We start from the raw sequence: 19,878 nt of genomic DNA, 5'->3' as shown, positions 1-19,878 counted from the left end.
GCTCTGCTTCCAGGATCTTGTTTTATTAAAGAATATTAAATGTAGAAGAGGTCATTAATCCTAAATGTTGCATATCTTTGGATTTCTCTTTTCAAATTTTATTCAAGTCATCATAAGTCAGTCAGCTTCTGCAAACCCAGGCAATCTGAGGTAAAGAATAATGAAGAAAAGAGAAAAAAAACCAGGCTGATGGGAAATAAATGTGGTTAGTAATTTAACAAAACAATTCTGTTGGAATAATGGGGAATAAAACAAAAGCAAAATGAGTATACTCACGTTAGTGGTTAGAATGGTCATGTGATTAAATATATCCCCTTTGACTAGAATGGGCATATATTTAAACAAAGAAAGAAATGTATAATCCTATTTCTAACACACAAGAAAGACAATTAAGGAAAAATGTTAAATAATCCACATGGATGTGGCTAAGATAGAAAAGCAACAGGCAAAACGTGATTAATAGATAGTGGAGCAGACACTCAAAGAGAGATTTAGTGGAAGACTCTCTTACCTGGAAGGAAAATTATTGTATAAATACATTTGGTATTTAGCTCCCACCTCTGCTCTCTGGGGTGCAACTTTCGGCTCTGTGCTGGGGCAGGGTATCAGCACATTCCCAGCTGTGTAACTGTCAGCCAAGCACATGTACCTTTATACATCCAATTTTTTTCCTTTTTTAGTAGATATTACTCCATTTTAAAAATCTTGTTTTATTTAGTGCATCAAGGTGTTAAGAGCACCTTGAACTTAAATTAAGATTTTGAGATAAGACAGTTAAGATATATTAGAAGACATGGAATGATATTGACAGAATTTTCCCTTCAAAAATGCAGAGGCAATTTAATTTTCCAGACATGAAAACATCCTAGAATTGTTGTCATGGCAAAAATTAAAGGCTCTGTAAGCTAACTGTTAGATTCTTCTTGTTAACTTATCCTGTGGATAATTCATTTTCATTTCCTTTTATTTTATTCCATCTCAGATTTAAAAGCAAAACATTCCTTTTCAATTTTGTCAGGCAGAAGAGCAGTTAGTACCTTTGTGGTAAGTTTTGATGTTTTTGATATAGGTGCTCCAAAATAAACAGCAAATTCCTGAAGTTGGAAGTTTTTCAGGATTCTGTGTATGCATTGCAATCCTGGATAAAAGCATGTTTGGCTAAATCTGCTTATCTTTTATGCAGATAGTCTAGTTGGAGTTGCTATACAACACTGTTGCCAGGTGTTTCTGAAGCAGGAATGTACATACATTGTTCATAAACTCTTTGGATTAAAATTCAGTATTCTGTCACTTAAACAGCCTTAGAACAAGTTCCTTATCAGAAAATCATACCAAATAACAAAGCTTGTCAGAGTTCAAGAAGGCAGCATTTGATCATGAGGGTCTAATTTAAATGCTGTTTTTCATCACTGTGTGTGTTAGAGTATAATATTTATTGAAGCAGATCTGAAAGAATTCTGGAGAGAGTCTTGACCTGTCAGGTTCCATGATACTTGCAGAAAATATTTTCTGTTTGTATAACTCTGTAATTTCTACTCCTTAAACAGAATCTTCTGTAAACTTCTCCTGTATTAATACCAGCTACAAAAGAAATCCTGTGGATTTTTTTACTGCTTCATTTTCACATTGTTTCTTATAAATCTGTTACTGAATACTTCATGTTGTGCTAGGTCATAGAATCTCCAAGGGAGGGGTGTTTGAGCATAACAGCCTAGAAAACGAAACCATAGTCCCCCTACTCTGGGCCACTGTGGTACTCCTAGAGTTTGAGAGAAATTAGTCATGTCTTTCAGGAACCATTACTGAGAATTAATCTTCTGCATTTCATCATCTGGGACTCTGAGCTCCCTTCACTCCTTCGAAGATGCTTTCTTGTTCCCATACCGGTGTAAAATAAACAGCATTCCATAAATGTGCTGTTTCAATGCCAGTTTCATCTGTTTCATCTGTGTATTTGAGATATTCTTTGCAGCTAAACTCATTAATTATTTGATTCCAAATATCTGAGGGTAGTAGGCTGAACTAAAATTCAAACATGAAGTCATAGGACTCGGCCAAAGCCATGTTTTTATGTGGGCTGTGGCACTGGTCTCTTTAGCAAGCGGAAAAAGCAGTGACTGATGCTGTGAATGTACCTGCCTAAGAATAGCAGTGAGTTGTTAGAACTGTGACTATTACCAGAAATCTTTTTTTCAATTGTTGTACTCATAAATTTTTGGAAGCATTCTTGGTGTGCTCTGGGTAAAAAAAAAAACAAAAACACCAAAAAACAACAACCAGAAAAAAAAACACCAAACAAACCAAAAAGAGCCCCAAAAAACAAATTACTTTATTTTTAAGAGAACTAAAAATTCTCCCTAGAAATTTCTATATAGTAAATCAAGTTAGTATCCTTTCTAAACAGTCAACAACATACTGAAGGCCAGTACAATCTTCCATCATACTTTCTCCTATGCATCCATCTTCTGAAAAATATTACTTTTTCCAATTTACAGTTAAATCACCACAGGCCACTTTCTTTTCTTTGATTCCTCTAATTATGGGAAGCATGAGAAAGCTGACCTTCCCTTTCCTCACCCTCTTCATTGTACATCAGAAGCTGGTATTTTTCTCTGCTGCAGTTCAGACAATGTCAAAGTGGAGGGGATCAAAAAAAAAGAGAAAAAGGAAAACAATAACTAGGGCTGTCTGCCCATCCTTCCACTGTGCAAACAGGGAGGTTCTGAGGCAGTACTTTTCATGGGATAGGATTTCATCAAGACTTAATAAATTAAAAAAGTATTGTTTAGATACCTTAGTGAATGGAGTGATTTTGTGAGGGAGACTTTTAGAAGCACTTCTGAGTTATGCATTACTGTACATAAAACTGGTATCAACGAAAGAAATCTTTTTGCTTTAAGTACAGATACTAATGCAAATGAGGCTTTGGCTACTAATACTAAGATTCATAAGCACAGTTTTAGAATCCTGTTTTAAAAGGCTGGCTGATGGATCTGAACATGTTTTTTAGTGCTGTGAGTTTCTCATTAACTGAATTTCTGTAGTGTTATTTACTTTGTTAGAAAGTGTTCTGCATTTAATGTCTGTGGCTGCTCATCTTGGAAAGAGGGGTGTACTACTTGAGTAGAAAAATGATATCTATTTCCCAAAATTCTTAATAACATGAAAACTAGTTTTACTGTTATTTTACCATTTGATGATAGTAAAGCTTTTTGGGAGGTGTTGTAACTGTGGCTCAATATGATTGCATCTTTTCATTACTTTGTTGAGATTTTTTTTTTAACTGTTCTAAAATGTGGGTCTAAAATGGTAGTTATACATTAAGGAATATTAAGGTATAAGGTAACTTCAAAGACAGCTTTAAGAAACATGAGTTTAAATTTTCTTTATCTCTGTCACAAAGTTTATTTGTTGATTCTGAAGGAATTAAATTGATAACTGCAGTGCTCAGGTAGCACCCTGTGACATTTTAACCCAGGTTCAAAGCTTCTCTTGTGGTCCATCTCCCTCAAAGAACCTTTGATGTCCTTACATTCATTCACCCCTCATTTACTATTGTCTTAAGTATTTACTTTCTGGAGTTTATTTAGGAAAGGTATTCTAGGATGTAGCAGTGTATCTTAAAACAAGTCTATGGTAGGACAGAGATGCTTACAGAGATGTTACTTACCTGTGATCTGTCATTTACATATAAATTGCAAGATCAATACTAAACCTATGTGATTCTGGATTATTAAGGAGGATTTATAACTAAGTATTATATCTGGATTAATAGGAGGAAGAAACTGTATGTTTCCTTGAAAGATATTTCCGTCATTTTCTCTCTTAGGGATGGTTTTCAACTTTGAGTATTGGTTTTAATTTTTTTAACTTCAGCATTTGAATTAGGAAAAAAATCCTTGAAACTCATTTGAAAAGTAAAGTTTTCAGAATGTACTTACTTTGTGTAGCCCTTAAAATTTTAAATGTTAGTTTTTCACAGTTTTGTGTGAGCAATTAGTAATATGTGTATGTAAAAGATTTATTCTGTTCACTGGAAATACTAAATACCTCACGAGGCATTTGATATCAAAGCTGACTGGAACACCTGCCTTATCTTCATCTCAAAGCTGACCAATGGGACTAAGGTACATGAGGTTTAAAATTAAACTAGGAAGAAGTAGCATGATCTGAGCGTGCAATGCAAAATCAGAACTGGACAGTTACAATGTTTTCTCAAGGGGAATACTGCCAAGAGATTGTTTGCATAATCCCTGTGTAAAAAATCTATTTATTCTGTTTTATTTTAGAAATGTTTCTTTTCCAGTCCCTAAATTAACAAGGCTGTATTATGATATTGAAATGGTAAAATAAGGATTTAAATATAAATGAAGATAAATTAGCAAGTTCTAAAGTCAAAGATAAATATTAACGTAATTTTTCATTTTTCATTTCATTTAGAAAACTCAAGGCTAGAAGGAACTTCAGGGGCTGATTACTCTTTCCCCTCACAGCTTTCCCAGACAGGCTGTGGATTCTCCATCCTGAACAACTGGCTCTAGGTGGCTGTGCTGGAGCATGAGGCTTGGACCAGAGGACCTCCAGAGGCCCCAGCCAGCCTCAGCCATTCTGTGATTCTGTGACCTGAAGCAAAATCAGCTCTAGGTGTGACATTTTTAACAGATATTTGCCAACCTGATTTTAAAATATATTTTATCTTTATTTACAAAACCTGGAATGCTTTATCTATAGGCAGTATATTCCAGCACTTCCCTGTCTTCAGCGTCTTCGGAGCATTTTTCTTATCATCATAGCTAAATTTTTCTTAATGCAGGTTAACTATGTAGTGATTTTCTGTCCTATCCTCAGTGGATATTAATCTCAACTGAATCAACTGTCTAGGGAGGTGAAAACTCTTATTTTGACTTTTTAAAGGTTGCTTGACAGGCTGGAGCGAACATGTATAGCTACATAGCTCAGTGAGTTATGTATGCTACATAGGGGTTTTTTTCTTCTGTTCCTTTCAGCAGCATGATATTCTTGACTGGTGTTTATCTGTCATCTACAATTACCCTCAAGACTTTTTTCTTTGTTATTGTTTCTTATTTTTATGTTCCCCATCTTTAACATAGATTATTCCAGCCTTACTAAAATACCTTGAATTTGATCATGTAGTTTTATCTTACTATGTTTAGGCCATTTGCGTAAATTTCAAAATAATTTTAATTAGTCAAGTTCTTGAAATTTCTTTATGCCTCTCCTCACTTTCTAGAAGTTTGTAAGTTTAATAAATACATACCCTCTTCAATCTGCCAGAGCAAAAATTTATTTTTACAGCTAGTTGATCCATATGAAACTTTAGTCTAGAATTCCTTCCATTTTGATAGTGAACCAGTGATAAACAATCTCTGATTTTCTGTTTGGAAAGAAAAAATTTACTACTGAAATTCTTCTCTGTGTAAGTTTTGCTACAGAGGAAAAAAGATACCTGTGAAACTTAGTGCAAACAACATGTGTATCTCTAACGACTATACATAGTTATAGAGGAAGGATTCAAAATTTCTAGGTAAATATATATATATATATACACATATATATATAAAGAAACCTTTATATGTAGCTGTATGTAGCTGTTGCTTGGAAGAGCGGTATAGCTGTAGTTTAGTAGTTCACAACGGGAATTACCCAGACCTTAAAAATGCAAAATAAATGACACCTTTTTTTTTTTCTTGGGGGTTCTTCCTACTTATCTTTAACAAATTGTTCCAAATCCCTTAGGTAAGAGTCTGAAATAAGGCAGTATGAAGTCACTGTGTAAACAAAACTATAAAGAGCCAAAAGAAATTATCTAAATTGGAATTTTACCCATACTTAAGAAGCAGTACTTAGACAGAAGTAGAGTAACTATAAAAAGTTACTTGACTATTCATTATTTGCTAGTTTGCTTTTATTGTAATTAGAGATGTTAGTACAGTTTTAAAACCAGCCTTCAGCTTGCCATTGTGCTTTTTGTAGTGAAAATGATGGAAAAAATAGGTACACTAGTACTGGTTATGTAGTCAAATGTAGCATACAGTGATTTCTATCCTATAGTGTATGTTTAAAATATAATGCCATCTCTGTTCCATGTACATTGTTTGCAATTTTGCAGTTTCTAACCTCAACATGGAAAAAGGTAATTATGCTTTAAAGAGAGTTAAGCTGCAGTTTCAGAACAGCTTACAGGATGCACAGCAGAAGTGAAAGTTTGTGTTCCTCATGACTCAGTTTCTTTTGGACTATTGATTTACCCTTTTCTGAATTTACTGTAATCAACCTGTTATTGCTAATCCCTGACTAGGCACCCTACCAAAGACAAATCTGCTAAAGGCTCCTAATGATGCTCTGATTCTGCCAGAGTTTTAACAGGAATGTGGGAGAAAGGGAGTCTAAAGCCAGTCCCTTTAAGTTCAGCGTGGAATTACATTCAAAACTGGAGAAGAGAAAGGGAGAGGCACATGATCTATGTCTGCCTTCTGCTCTATTGTGACTCTGGACAAGTTAGCAAGAACATTTGTTAGTCCTGAATTCCCAAAGGTCCAGAAGAGTGTTAGTAATGCTGATATATCTTTGTAAAGCATTTGTTGGTGACAAACAGTATTTAAATGCCCTTCGGAGTGAGATGATATTAAAAAAAAAAAAAAAACAAAAAAAAACCAAAAAACTGGGCTAGAAATAAAAGGCATGAATCCTTTTTTTTCAGAATGTCCTCAGTTACAAGGTGAGAACAGTAAGCAGAGGCCTGATAAACATCACTTTTAGTTGATCATCTAGTGTTTCAGTCACATACGAATTCTCAAGGAGTGTTGTATATCCTTAGAGTCTTGCTTTAATTCTTAATATAATGGCCATTTAACTGGTGACAAAGGGTTGAAGCTGCAGCTGCTTCTGTGATCTCAGTCTGCTCAGTTGTAGACCCTTGAAAAACTTCTGATATAGTAGAAATCATCTTCTTCCTTCCTGGACCATTTTTCAGTTTTACTTGCAGTTATTCCATAGAACTGAGGTGTGGCCAGAACTCCTCCTCTTAGGTTTACCAGAAAAAGCACTTAAACACTTGAAATCAAGAACTTTGGGTTTTTGATAGCTTATTGTGAAATTTACAGGACTGATTTTAATTTGTTACTGTCTGAAGAATCAGCTTAATATTGTTAACCTCACATCCAACCCTTCTTGTAAGATTCAAGCTGGTTATTAATTTTTTAATTACTTCAACCAGAGCAGTGGATAATAATTAGTTTTTGAAAGAAAATTTTCCCTAGTGAATATATTACACTTGTAAAACAACTAGGATACATATATTGATTCTGGCTGGAAATTTAAAATGCAACCTTGAACACTCTGTGATCTTCTCAGTGGTATGTCCAAATTACTTCTGGTGCCAAGTACTGTATTTTATTCACATTATAATTTAAATTCTTTCTGTTAAAATATATTAGATTAATTATTTACTGAGTTATATCACTGGTATTTGCAAAGATGGAAAAGTACTTTTTCACAGTATTTCTATCAAATTTTGTTATTCAAATATGTCTTTCTACTCACCTCTTTTTTAAGTATTGTTGGATAGATTCTGACTTACAACTACATAAATAATGACTTTAATGTGTGGCTATTCTGTGCATGAAATCACATCAAATATATATGAACTTATAAACTTTTGTTTCATGGGTAAAGATGAGTGATACCTCATTTGTGAAAGCAGTCAAGGAAATTTTGAAACTGGAAATTTGAAATTTCATGTTAAGCCAGTGACACAAAAGCTGTGGTTTATAAAGACATGCATAAAATCAGTAATTATACCACCAAAAGATCTGTAACTTAATTCTTTGTTGTAAAGATTGCCTGTTGAATATTTTACCATTTTGTGGGGGCTTAACACTAAGAGTTCTGAGCCAAAAAAAGCTGTATGCACATGCCAAAGGGATTTCATAGATTCCATACTCATTCCTGTACTCATTCAGTTACTCATGTAATTGAGTGTGTGAATATCTTTATTTTATCTTCTTGTTTCGATTTCAGATTAACTTGATGCTGCTGTAAAGTGAAGTTCTGGTAGACTGGTGTCTCTCCAGTGCTGTGTTGAGATTCAGTATCTATTATGGACCAGTGAGTCCTCATTAATGTGGAACCTTTCCAAAAACAGACGATAGACCCAGCCTGAGTTCTGTAATCACACCTTTAAATAAAAATCGTTTGACTGTATTTCAGGATGTTTCTGAAGCTACAGACTGAAAAGAAAATTCTGAGAATTAGTTAAAAAAAAACAACTGTACAGCTATTAATTAGCAACTTATATAGTATAACTACTTACCCAGATCAAATTTTTGTTGCTTGGATTTTGCAATTGAATTAGTCTGACAAGTGGCAAAAAATGTGTGTCTGCACTATTGCAAACCTGAAAGGGAAATTTTATAAGTGACTACACCAACAGATATGCCGTGTATGGATGGGAAATAATCAATAGGGCTTGATTTTCACTTATCAGTAGTTCAGGTCTGTGCTGTGGCATCTACTGACTGCTGCCTCACAGTATCTGTGAAAAGTGCTGAGGAAATGTATTAATCGGTAATTAGGAAACAAACATGAACACAGAAGACTCAAAAAGCAAAAGTAGTAATTTAGCAATATTTCATGATATTGAAGAGGGAAAAAAGACAGATATCAGAAGGTGTGAAATTGTAGATAATCTTCTAGTCCCAGAAACACATGCTTGCTGATGTAACTATGCCTTCACTAGCAAGATTTTCCTGTTTAGAGAGGCAGCAGGGGAGTTTTGTTGCTAAACAGATCTTGTGTTTACCTGGGCAAAGATTAAAAAAAAAAAATAAGTCAAACGAAAAACCAAACCATAAAACCAAACTCCCACTTCTACAGCTCTGCCAGGTTCTGAAAGCTACCAAGGCATCTCTGTGTACTGCCCTGTTCCAAACATTGTGCGCACACACAGTCTGGTCCTGGAAGGAGCTGCAGGTCCTTCCTGAGCAGGACACGTTCCAGGCTTAGCTAGGAGCTCAGACTTAATTCTGTGCTTAGTTGAAATGCAAATTATATTACTAAAGTTTTTCAGTTGGACTTTAAAGAATGTATGAGGTACACTAATATATTATAAGGCTGATTCTCCCCTTGAGGAAAAGTAAAGTGAGAAGGGTCTTTCTTTGGAAAAAAATTATTTTTCTATTGAAAAAGCAATACTTTTCTTGGAAGAACATGGCTTAAAGTGGCAATATATCACAAATACAGTCTAACAGTAACAAGAAGCCTACCTTGGACGGTATAAAATGTTTACCTCTGTCAGTGACATGCTGTAGATACACAACATGTTTCTCTCAGACACATTCAGTTTGAAAGTCTAACATAGCAACTTCTTCGATAAAGAATATTTTGGGCTGCAGAAAATACTAATCAAACAGCTACAAAAATCCTTTTCACTCTGTCCTTTCCTGTTGCCCATGTGGCTCCCTTAGTTGGCAGCTACTGCTCCCAGCAGCTGCAGAGTTTTTAACAGGGCAGCTCTGAGGCCCCAGCAGGTTGGCTGTGCTGCAAATGTTGGCTTTTGGCGAAAATGGGCTCCCTCTGGTGAGTGGTCGAGTGGTTGTCAACTGAACTATCTTCGTGTTTTGGGTTGTCTTAGTTCAGATTTTATTTTCAAATGGTTCTCTCACAGTGCTTGAGCACTTGCATGTACTCACATATAATGTGTTCGTAGCAAATGTCAACACTCGTCATCTTAATTTTCTGGAGTAGCAGAGAGCTTGCAATATAAATCTTGCAACTGTTCACCAGCTAGGAGGGAAGGCTAGGAAACTGCTGCAAAGTTGGGTATTGCAATTGTGTCAGGTAATTTTGGTATACTTCAGTTCCAGCTCTGGTGTTTGTAGTTGGTTAAAATTACTCAGGCATTTTTTCTTTCATCCTGTGCTGAGGCACTTACCACTTTTACTATTTACAGGATGCTGAAAGAAGCATGAATATGCAGTCCTTTCGTGGCAAGTATATTTATACACATGTAAACCCAGAAATTAACACTGTCTAGTAATCTGCTTTGCTTCTTCAATTCAAACCTCTCCATGCTGTGATAGTAGAGTTCTGTTAACATCGTATATCTAGTCCTACATAAACTGTCTCCTAAGCAAGACTTAACTCATTTTCAAAAAGCTAAAAAAGGCCACTAAATTTGTCATTGGAGCAAGCTTTCTAAATTGAGTGTTCATGCAACTTACATCTAGAACTCAGTTAAACAGGCATCCTATCTTAATGGAACAGGTAAACTGGAGATAGCAGGGTAGAAATTGTCTTAGATCTTGCAGGTTGTTTGCAGTAGTAGTGAGGATCTCTAGTCCTTGATCTAGCTACAGAGAAAGTTTATTGAAATTCCTGGTCTTCTTTTTTTAAGTTTTTGTTTCTGTGTGATAACTGCTTTCTCATCCTTTCAGTAAATACCCTTCAAAGGGTGTTATGAAGATAAAAAAGGTGATGTTAAGGGGACAAAGCAGGAGGGGACTGAAAGAAAGGGGACTTTCAGCCTTGGTTTTTATTCAAACAGAAATAGGTCAGGCAAGTGAAATAGGTGTGATTGCTGAGCTGCAGCTAGGTAATAGTGAACACACCTTGAGCACAGGAAATAATTACTGGATAAAAAAAAAACCGCACCCACCTGCATTGTTCACCTCAGCTTGGAGGTTTGTGAGGCTTAGCTGTCTTTCTCATGTTGTTATTTGCTGTGCCAGGCATGACCCCATGAGGGGCTGTTTCCTTCTCTCTCACAGATCAGTGGCAGTCAAAGGCATTCAGAATACTGAATATTAATTGTTCTAGGCAGAGAAATTGAAAACTTCATTGTGCCCAGTAGAGAAAGCAGAGTGTGTGTCAGTGAAAGTACTGCGAGGGTGGTAGTGTTAGAAACATAATCAGATTGACTGCCTTGGATTTGGAAGATGTAGAGATGTCTTTTTGTTATAATCTGCAACTTTACATTGTATTTAAATGGAACCTAATTGATATTTTAATTAATATTAATAAACTAATAAGAAAATAAAAAATATGAAATTAAAATTCACTTTCTCCATTGAAAGTACTCAAAGAAAATGAATATCATAAAACAAAACAGCTGCAGCTATTGAGAAATGAAACCAAAGTAATTTCTCAAATTTTCCAACTGCATGATGAGGCCTTTTTCTTTTTGTAGTTTATTTAACTAAATAAATGTCAAGCATTATCTGTTGTACACTTAGTCACCAAACGCAATTGCAAAGATATGAGGAAAATCCAGAACATTTCCACCGGGTACATTTCAAAATTAAAACCTTAAACAATTTGTTTTTTTAATTTGCTAAACAATATCAAATTTTGTATTCCCATGTTTTGCTTATAGAGAATTTTCATCAGGTAACAGAACAGGTATTTTTAAACAACATTAACATTGCTTCTAATTTCAGGGATTATGAATTTATTTTATAATAAATGTATCATATTGTCCATTTTGGAAAAAAGTTTTATCCATCTTTAGTGTTGTTGAGGAGCTGAATCCACTCTCAATTTCTGTCTGATCTTATCTGTTCATCACTGCTGATTCATCAGAACTGCAGATGGGAAGATGCTGACATTTGGATTTAGTCTTCATTTAGTATTTTTATCAGTACATCTAACTTACTTCTGCTAAACAACTAGCATAATATTATTTCCTTATGCTAAAATCACTGATCGTCTCTTCTGGGACCATAAGTAACTGGCATGTTGGAAGTAACTGCCCAGTTCCAAGCCCAGCTACTTTCTCATTTGTATAATAAAACACTTTTATTCTGGCTAATAACAAAGAATTTCAGCCTTTGAAATTACTGTAAAATACTGCTGCCTACTAAATAAAGCAACACATAGATATGTATTGCAGGACTGCAATAGCATTATATACAGTGTAAAACCCACCTTCTAGAGAATATCGATGATATTCAGTCTTCTGGCCTTATTAAAGGTATTCTAGGAGCTGAGTGCTGCCAGTGAAACAATTTTTTTCACTTCAGTGTAACTGGGGCTAGCTTTTTAATTCTACAGTTTCATGACTTGTCCTTGACTAGTCCATCACTTTGGTATCTAGCATGTCAGAATAAATCTTACAGTAGAACAAATTAGCAGTAGCTCCACTGACATAAAACCAGCATAAATATAGAGGCTGGGCCAAATTGCCTAGGTCAAATCAGATCTCTGAACTTTTGGAGTGGGTCCAGCATTGTGTAAAGCGTTCCTCCCCCCGCCCCCCCTTTTTATTTTTCTTTTATTTAATGACTTGTATATACTTGATTATTAAAAGTAACAGGACTTCTGTTCTTGGAAATTCAAGTGTAGGGGGGTTCTAGCTGGTCTCAGCTACTGTACTGCTTCATGGTCTACACAATTCATTCTCAAACCAAAGGACACTGAAACCAGATTGAGTTGGAAACTCATGTAATCAAACCATTGACATTTTATTTTACAAAGGAATATGCAACAAGTCTGTGATATTAGTCTCATTTATTTATCTTTATATTAAAGGAGTATGTAAATGTATTAGTATAAAGCGTAACGAGACTTGGGTCTAGATTATGCTGTTAGCAGTTTGAGAAAAGCATCACTTTTATGCTTTCTTCATGAAAATAATGTTATTTAGGTGTTATTCAGATATCATTGGGGTCCACATATTGTCTGTTTGGAAGACGTATTACAGAAGTACCTAGCACTCGTGTCAAACGTGTCCCACTGTTTCCCATACATTTGGTTTCTGCAGGGAAGGCGTTATGGGGACATTAGCGCCCAGCCCGAGCAGCCCCGCAGGCGAGAGTTAACCCCTTCCTAGGAGAACCGTGGCTCTCTCCTGCACTGCAGGTCCTCCAGGAGATGTAGCATCAGAATTCACCAGTAACGTTAGAGAACTTCATTGAAAAGCCATTTCCTTCAGACTAGGAAGTCTTCTGACAGTCCTTCACTGCAGTGCCACGGGCGTCGTACACGGCACTGTGTAATTGAGAGAGCGATGGATGGCCGAATTGTATATATGTATATATGTATAAGTATATATGTATATGTATATGTATGCGTAGGTGTAGGTGTAGGTGTAGGTGTAGGTGTATACACAATGTATTTCCTAGCACCGAGAAAAAACAATGAAATAGGACGGTAGTCCACGGCTCTCCTTCCTCCTGTGCTCTCGCCAGACCCAGGGCTGAGCCTGCCCAAAGGGAAATACCGCAATCCCTGCACTACCGGGGCGGGGGTGGGGAAGGGGTTGGTTGCTGCTGAGCGCGGGTCCCCCGTGCAGGTAAATGCACGACATTACTCCCGAGCCCCTTTCAGACTTCTCGCTTCAGCTCTGCATCCAGGGGCTGCGGGAGAGCGGCCGTCCCGAGGGGGAGCCCGGGGGGAAAGGGCCGAGCGGGGCCAAGCCCGACCCCCACCCTGCCGGCCGGGGCACATCCCCTGGCGGGGGAACCTCTCTCGTATCCGCCGGGAGGGGAAAGCGCTCTTACCTCGGAATGGGAGTCGCGCACGTCCCGCTCCCCCCGCCAGATTCCCTGCAGTCCTAAAATGCTGGGACACCGTCGCTTAAGCCCCCCTAAGCAGGCGCGCATAGATGCGGGGAGCTCGCTGTGCGAGGCCGCGCTGTCCCACAGCCGGCTGCCTGTCCCCGAGCCCGCGGCGGCGGGACGTGACTCCAGCCAAGCGGCTCCGCTTCGGATGCTGAGGGCAGCTGAGAGCCTCAGCTCTCCTCAGGTCTGTGCGCATTTGTTGGAAAGCAGCTTGCAGGTTAAAGTGAGGCAGGCGAAGTAGTAACTTTCTAGATGCAGGGGAGTATTAATTTGATGCAAAGTAATTAATGGTGTTTCCATAGTTAAGAGTTTCTGAAAGGGATATTTTTCATTTTTTTGGGTTTTGATTTTTTTTTTCCATTCTGTAGTGAGTCCTTCCTGACCAGGGCCTTTGCAATACACTCACTTTCCTAACGTAAAGTCCCAAAAAGTCTTCATTCGGGGAGATTTCTTGCACTATGCAGCGCTGTCTGGCTCGGCTGCCTTCATTTAGTGATTTTGAATCTCTTTAAAGAGGCAAAGTGTGTTGCCTTTAAATACACGTTTAAAAAAAAAAAAAAAAAAAGGCTCTTGTCTTGGGAAACTGCTCGATTTGCAGGAAACCCTCCGGATGTTTGCTGCTTTTCATGTGGCATTTGTGGTCCGCTCTGATAACGCTGGGAGCACCACTTCCAACACCGCATTCTGTAATGGACCTGAAATAGAAACACATCTCTCGCCGGAGGATCCCCACTCCGCGCCCCCGCGCTGTGTACAGGCGGGTTTAAAAGGTCAATAAATCAGAAGGATGAACTCTCGGTGGCATTGTGAGGTTGGGAAAGTTAACGAATGACCCCAGGAGTCGTGCGACCACGAAGGTTTCAGGGGTGTCAGAAGAAGCTCCCTGTTAAACGCCGCGGGGAAGTGAAGTCTAAGTAAGCACAGAGAGCGACTGGACTAAGAAGCAGCGCAGTGCTGTGTGTCTTAAAGTTAAAATTCTAAAATATCCAAACAGCCAAAACAAAAAGAGAAAAAAGAAGGGAGATAATCTGTCTATGACGCCAGGGGCACTCGAAGGGTCACAAACTGCCAACATTTTCTGTACAAACCAGGGAGCTTTTACTTTCTCGGCTTAGATTCAAAACACACCTTTCTTTCTTTGATCCCAGATCAATGAGCTGTAGAAACGGTTTCAACAAATCTTCCAAACAAAGTCAACTGTAATTTATTACCTCATGTTTATTATACAGAAAAACATTTTCTTTTCTGCTGAAAGTGACAGCCCTAAAAATTGCTGCAAGCTTTATTTGCAAGCAGTCCCTCTACTCGCTGAACTTTTTCAGTAAAAGCCCCTGCCGGATTTTTTCCCTTGGCTCACGAAAATGTTTCTGCTAATTAGAATGAAAGGGAAATGTTGGCGTTTTAACAAGATCAACTGGTTAAAAAAGGTAATACTCTCTCCTACGGTTTAAAGTCCTAGTTGGTCAGTCTTGTCGGAGTCAGTAACGCGGAGTGAGCTGGGAGCTGCTCTGGGAATCAATGGAAACGGACCGGCTCCCTTAGAGCAAAGTGTCGATGCCTACTTGGGTTTTGTTTTGCTTGGAAGTCATGTTGCTTGTTCCCTCAGATTCTGTTATCTGCAGGGAAAAACACACACGCTTTCCTCACGCATGAGTTTTCTTTAAACACGATTCTGATTCTCTTTAATTCAGAATTTTCTTTGGGTATCGGCAGTGCGTCGGTGCATGACCTGTCTCGGGGCAGCTGGCCTGGGATTGAGGGCTCTGAGTCCCGGCACGTCGGGTCGGGAAATGTCACAACCTGAGCCATAAAACTTAATCCATTAGTACACCATCCTTGCCCAGGTGCGCCTTAAGGTAGTGTCTCAAAGGCGCTGGACTAAAAACGAGTGAAAAAGCACTTTATTCCTGAGAGATTGTGGTCTGACGCTCGGCTTTTGCAAGCCCCGTTAATTAATTTTATAATCAATTCTAAATGCGCAATGTTTTTGCAGGAACGGTGTTATTGTATACCAGTTTGAAATTAATTTAAACACATACATATATAGGATCATTGTTTTCACCTCCTCTGCTTTTTACAGCATGTAACATAAGGACAAAAAGCCGGGCCGTTTGAATCGCTGCCTTTATGTTGGACTAGGGCGAGCGTCTGAACGGAGAAAAAGAAAATTAAAACTTTTTGATTTGGTTTAGGCAGATATCAGTCTTTTGGTAATAGTTTCTGCTTCTTGCAACAGAGATAAACATGCCATACTATTATGCTGGAAGCATGGCTTGTTTATAGCCTTTAAAAAAGAGTAGGGAGCAGAAAACCAAATGTAGAAATGACTCGAAAATTGTCTTCACCGATGTTAGTCCCTGTCAGCTCCTGTCAGCTACTGAGATCTTTTTAAAATACCTGTCTGTCAAGTGTAAAGGAGCAGGCTTTACGTTGTGCGAAACAGGAAATTCAGTGTTAGAATACGTTAATGGTTATTCTGGCTTCATTCATTTAATTTCAGCGAGAATTCTTACAATATTGGTTTATTTGATCAAAGTGGCAACCCAAACAAAGGTGTCCTTAACAAAATAAACCCCTTTGATCTTCAGTTTAAAGCTGAGAGGTTTCTCAAATAAGCATTGATGCATTTAATAGCACCACATAACAATGCAAATATTAACCAAAGCTTTTGTGAAAACGCCGTATTCTACATTAGTTTGTATGCCAAAAGAGAGCATAAATGGTTCCGAGATAGAATTCTGTTTATTCTGAAGCGATGGACATTTTTCAAACATCTGCTTGTAATTACAGTTTATTTATTTGGGCAAATCAGAGAAATACTGATAACGTAATGACACAAGCAATACGTACTTCAAAGTTCAACTTATTAATAACAACAACATACAAGGAATATTCATGGGTTTGACAGATACTGAACACCTTTATTAGGAGGTATGAAAAAGTGAGATAGGATATGTATCATAGGCTTTACTCTGGGTTCAGCATCCTACTGTCCAGAGAGCTGAGCTCTTTCATGGGTTTAAGAGAGGAAATACACTCAGGTAGCAGCAGTACATGGCGAAGTGTGAGGTACAGATGATTGTCTTATTGTTCCCAAGCAACGTCCCACATCCACCTGCAGGAGAAGCCACTTGTGGCTCCCAGAGTGTTACAGGCTATCTCGGCACAGCTCTGACTACTCTGTCCCTTTCCCGTTTCGTATCTGCTCCGCTCAAGGACGTCCATCCGCGCACGGCCTCGGCGGGCCGGTGTGCGCTGCCCTTGCGGAGGGCAGGGCTGCAGCCGCTGCCGCTCACGAAGGCGCTGCCGGTGCCCCGAGCCGCCTCCGGGCGGGTCCCGAGGGGGCGGGGGCAGCGCTGCCCACGGCGGAGCCCGTGATGCGCTCAGGTGCCGCCGGGCCGGGCCGGGAGGAGGCGCGGGGGCCGTCCCGCAGGGCAGCGCCGCGGGGGCCACGGCTCCGTCCGGCCGCGCGCCCGCCCCCGCCGCCCCATTGGCCGCGCCGCGGCTCAAATAGGGCCGGGCCGGGCGCCGGCTCCGGCAGCAGCGAGCGGGGCCCGAGTGCTGAGAGCGTCCCGTGGGCTGGCCGGAGCTGCCGGCTTTGACCGCGGTCGGCAGCGCGTCCCTTCTCGTCCCGCCGCGAGATGAGCAGCCCCGATGCGGGCTACGCCAGCAGCGACGACCAGGTGCAGGGGCGGTGCTCGCTGCCCATCATGATGCCGGCCGTGTGCCCGTGGGCAGAGTCGCTGAGCCCGCTGGGCGAGGCGAAGGCGAAGGGCGGCTCGGCGCCGTCGGGCGGCCGGAGCAAGGGCGAGGCGCGGATCCGGCGTCCCATGAACGCTTTCATGGTGTGGGCGAAGGACGAGCGCAAGCGGCTGGCGCAGCAGAACCCGGACCTGCACAACGCCGAGCTCAGCAAGATGCTGGGTGAGCGCGGTGTCCCGCGGGGCGGATCCACGAGAGCGAGGAGCCCGGGGCAGCCTCAGGGTCCGGGCTGGGGCTGTGGCGAGCGGGGGTCTCCGGGGGCCCTCGGGCCGGGGTCCCGGTGTGGCGGCGGCGTCCGAGGGAGAGCGAGGGTCACACACTCCCGGGCGGGGCTGGGGCTGCGGGCGGTGTCGGCGCTGTCGGGAGCGGGCGCGGATGCCGATGGGCGAGCGGGCGGTCTGACGGTGTCGCTGGGCGCAGGTAAATCGTGGAAGGCGCTGTCGCTGGCGGAGAAGCGTCCGTTCGTGGAGGAGGCGGAGCGGCTGCGGGTGCAGCACATGCAGGACCACCCCAACTACAAGTACCGGCCGCGGCGGCGGAAGCAGGTGAAGCGCCTGAAGCGGGTGGAGAGCGGCTTCCTGCAGCACGGCCTGGCCGAGGCGGCGGCGGCGGCGGGGCCCGGGCTGGGCAGCGAGGTGGCCGGCGGCGGCGGCGGCAGGATGTGCGTGGAGGGCCTGGGACTGGCGTACGGCGAGCAGGGCTACGCGGCGGCGGCGGGCGCGGGCCACTACCGGGAGTGCCCGCCGCTGGGCGCCGCGTTCGACGGCTACAGCCTGCCGACGCCGGACCCGTCGCCGCTGGACGCGGCGGAGAGCGAGGCGCCCTTCTTCGCGGCGGGGCTGCAGGAGGAGTGCGCGCTGATGCCCTACGGCTACGGCCCGCACCCGGCGGCCGCCGAGGACCCGGCGGCGGCGGCCGAGAGCCCGGCGGGCGCGGCGCGGCGGCGGCACCTGCCGCCCGGGGGGGGGCTGGGCGCGGGGGGGGCGGTGCCGGCGGCGCTGGGCTGCCCGGCACCCCCGCACGCGTACTACGAGCAGTGCCAGACCGCCGGCCCGGGGCGCGGCCCGCCGCCGCTGCCGCCGCGGGGGGCCGTGGGGCAGCCGTCGCCGCCGCCCGAGACGGCGCCGTGCCGGGAGCAGCTGGAGCAGCTGCCGCCGGAGGAGCTGCTGGGCGAGGTGGACCGCACCGAGTTCGAACAGTACCTGCGCTTCGCCTGCAAGCCCGAGCTGGGGCTGTCCTTCGGCGGCCACGACGCGGCCGCGCTGTCGTCGCCCGAGGGCGCGGCTCCCATCTCGTCGGCCGTGTCGGACGCCAGCAGCGCCGTCTACTACTGCGGCTACCCCGACTTGTGAGGGGCTCGCCGGGGCTCGGCACGGACACTGGCAGGGAGGCGCCCGGCCTCTCTCCTATTTATGTAATTTATTTGAATCTTGAGAACTGACAGGGTATCCGTGACCTGCTCGAGGTTTAAAAGGTGGTGTGCCATCTCGCTGTCCAGGTGGTGCGGGTCTTACCATCACTGTCCGACAGTGACATGTTAAACTGCTCCTGCGGTGGAATCATGATTCTAATGGCACACGGAGAATGAGTTCTGAGGTCTTGTTAGAGATCCTTATGCTTTTGTATGTTTTACTGAGTGCTGGATTTTATATGATGGATTTGTACAGATAATTTTGCACTTTTACAATAAAGGGAAAATAATAAAAGTGGTTTCTTATAACTCCTCCAAGTGCTCTTATCCTCCTTTGTAATGGATTTTTACTGCCTTTTAGGCTACTTTTTCAAGTGTCCTTTGCACTGAGCATTGGGTCCTCTCACACTTCCTGTACATGTAATCTTCTGTCTCTTCTGCTCTAGTTACAGAGAAAAATTTTAAGCCTTCAGTAACAGCCTACTCCAGGTTCTAGGTTTTTGGGGGTTTTTACCGCTTTATAGGTGCTTTCTTATAGAGCTACTTAATATGACTGAATTAAAAAAAAAAAAGGAGGGGGCGATTTTATGTTTGAAGTGTAAAAAGTCTACGAAAGCGCCTGCTGAAGTACATTAGGCTTTGGTCCGTTTCTAATGGAAGCATGGATCCATTGATGAGACGGGTGGATAAGTGCTGGTTTAAGCACTTCTCTCCAGGGAGAGAATGGCTTTCGTGTCCCCATAGCTGCTTTGCTGCGCCGGGGCGGGGGTGGCGATGTATCAGATCTCCTCTCCGGAGAAGAAGAGCTGTAAATCAGGATTCAAAGTAGGTGAAAAATTACGACACGAGCCTCCAAAGGGGGAGTCCGGCCGGGAGCAGCCCCCTCGCCACCCTGCCACAGCGTCACCTTCACCCGTACCTCCCAGAATCTTACCTTTTCTCTCCTAAAGAATTCCCTCGGTCGCTGTCATCACGTCTGGACAAATATCTTAGTGTTTGAGAAATGGGCACCCTGCAATTAAACTCAGGGGTGGAAGGCCTTTTCATTTAGATGTTAGTACGGAGTCCGGCTGTGGGCTGGGTCTGATAAATTAATTATTCCTATTGCTTAAATCGGGGGGAGGAGGT

At 42.1% G+C, this 19,878-nt stretch overlaps 1 protein-coding gene across 1 annotated transcript; it reads left to right on the top strand.

The window, feature by feature from the left end:
• Nucleotides 1-17,129: 17,129 nt before the first annotated feature.
• LOC102105169 (transcription factor SOX-17-like) lies at nucleotides 17,130-19,068 on the top strand. Its single transcript, XM_005517155.3, has 2 exons — nucleotides 17,130-17,501; nucleotides 17,760-19,068. Exons 1-2 carry the CDS (start codon nucleotides 17,219-17,221, stop codon nucleotides 18,689-18,691), a joined length of 1,215 nt encoding a protein of 404 aa, XP_005517212.2. The 5' UTR covers nucleotides 17,130-17,218; the 3' UTR covers nucleotides 18,692-19,068.
• Nucleotides 19,069-19,878: the final 810 nt, after the last annotated feature.

The sequence above is a fragment of the Pseudopodoces humilis genome, chromosome 1 (genome assembly GCF_049639895.1).
Source record: "Pseudopodoces humilis isolate 2021_Gansu_Grassland_sample_001 chromosome 1, ASM4963989v1, whole genome shotgun sequence".
NCBI lineage: Eukaryota > Metazoa > Chordata > Aves > Passeriformes > Paridae > Pseudopodoces > Pseudopodoces humilis.
The sequence above is the reverse complement of the archived record's forward strand: the minus strand, read 5'-3'. Positions and strand labels throughout refer to the sequence as shown.

What these genes read in the sequence shown, in the direction of transcription:
- LOC102105169 (XM_005517155.3), top strand. Translation starts at nt 17,219, where the DNA reads ATGAGCAGCCCCGATGCGGGCTACGCCAGCAGCGACGACCAGGTGCAG. An exon ending in CGAGCTCAGCAAGATGCTGG is followed by an intron (nt 17,502 to 17,759) that starts GTGAGCGCGGTG and finishes CGCTGGGCGCAG; the next exon opens with GTAAATCGTGGAAGGCGCTG.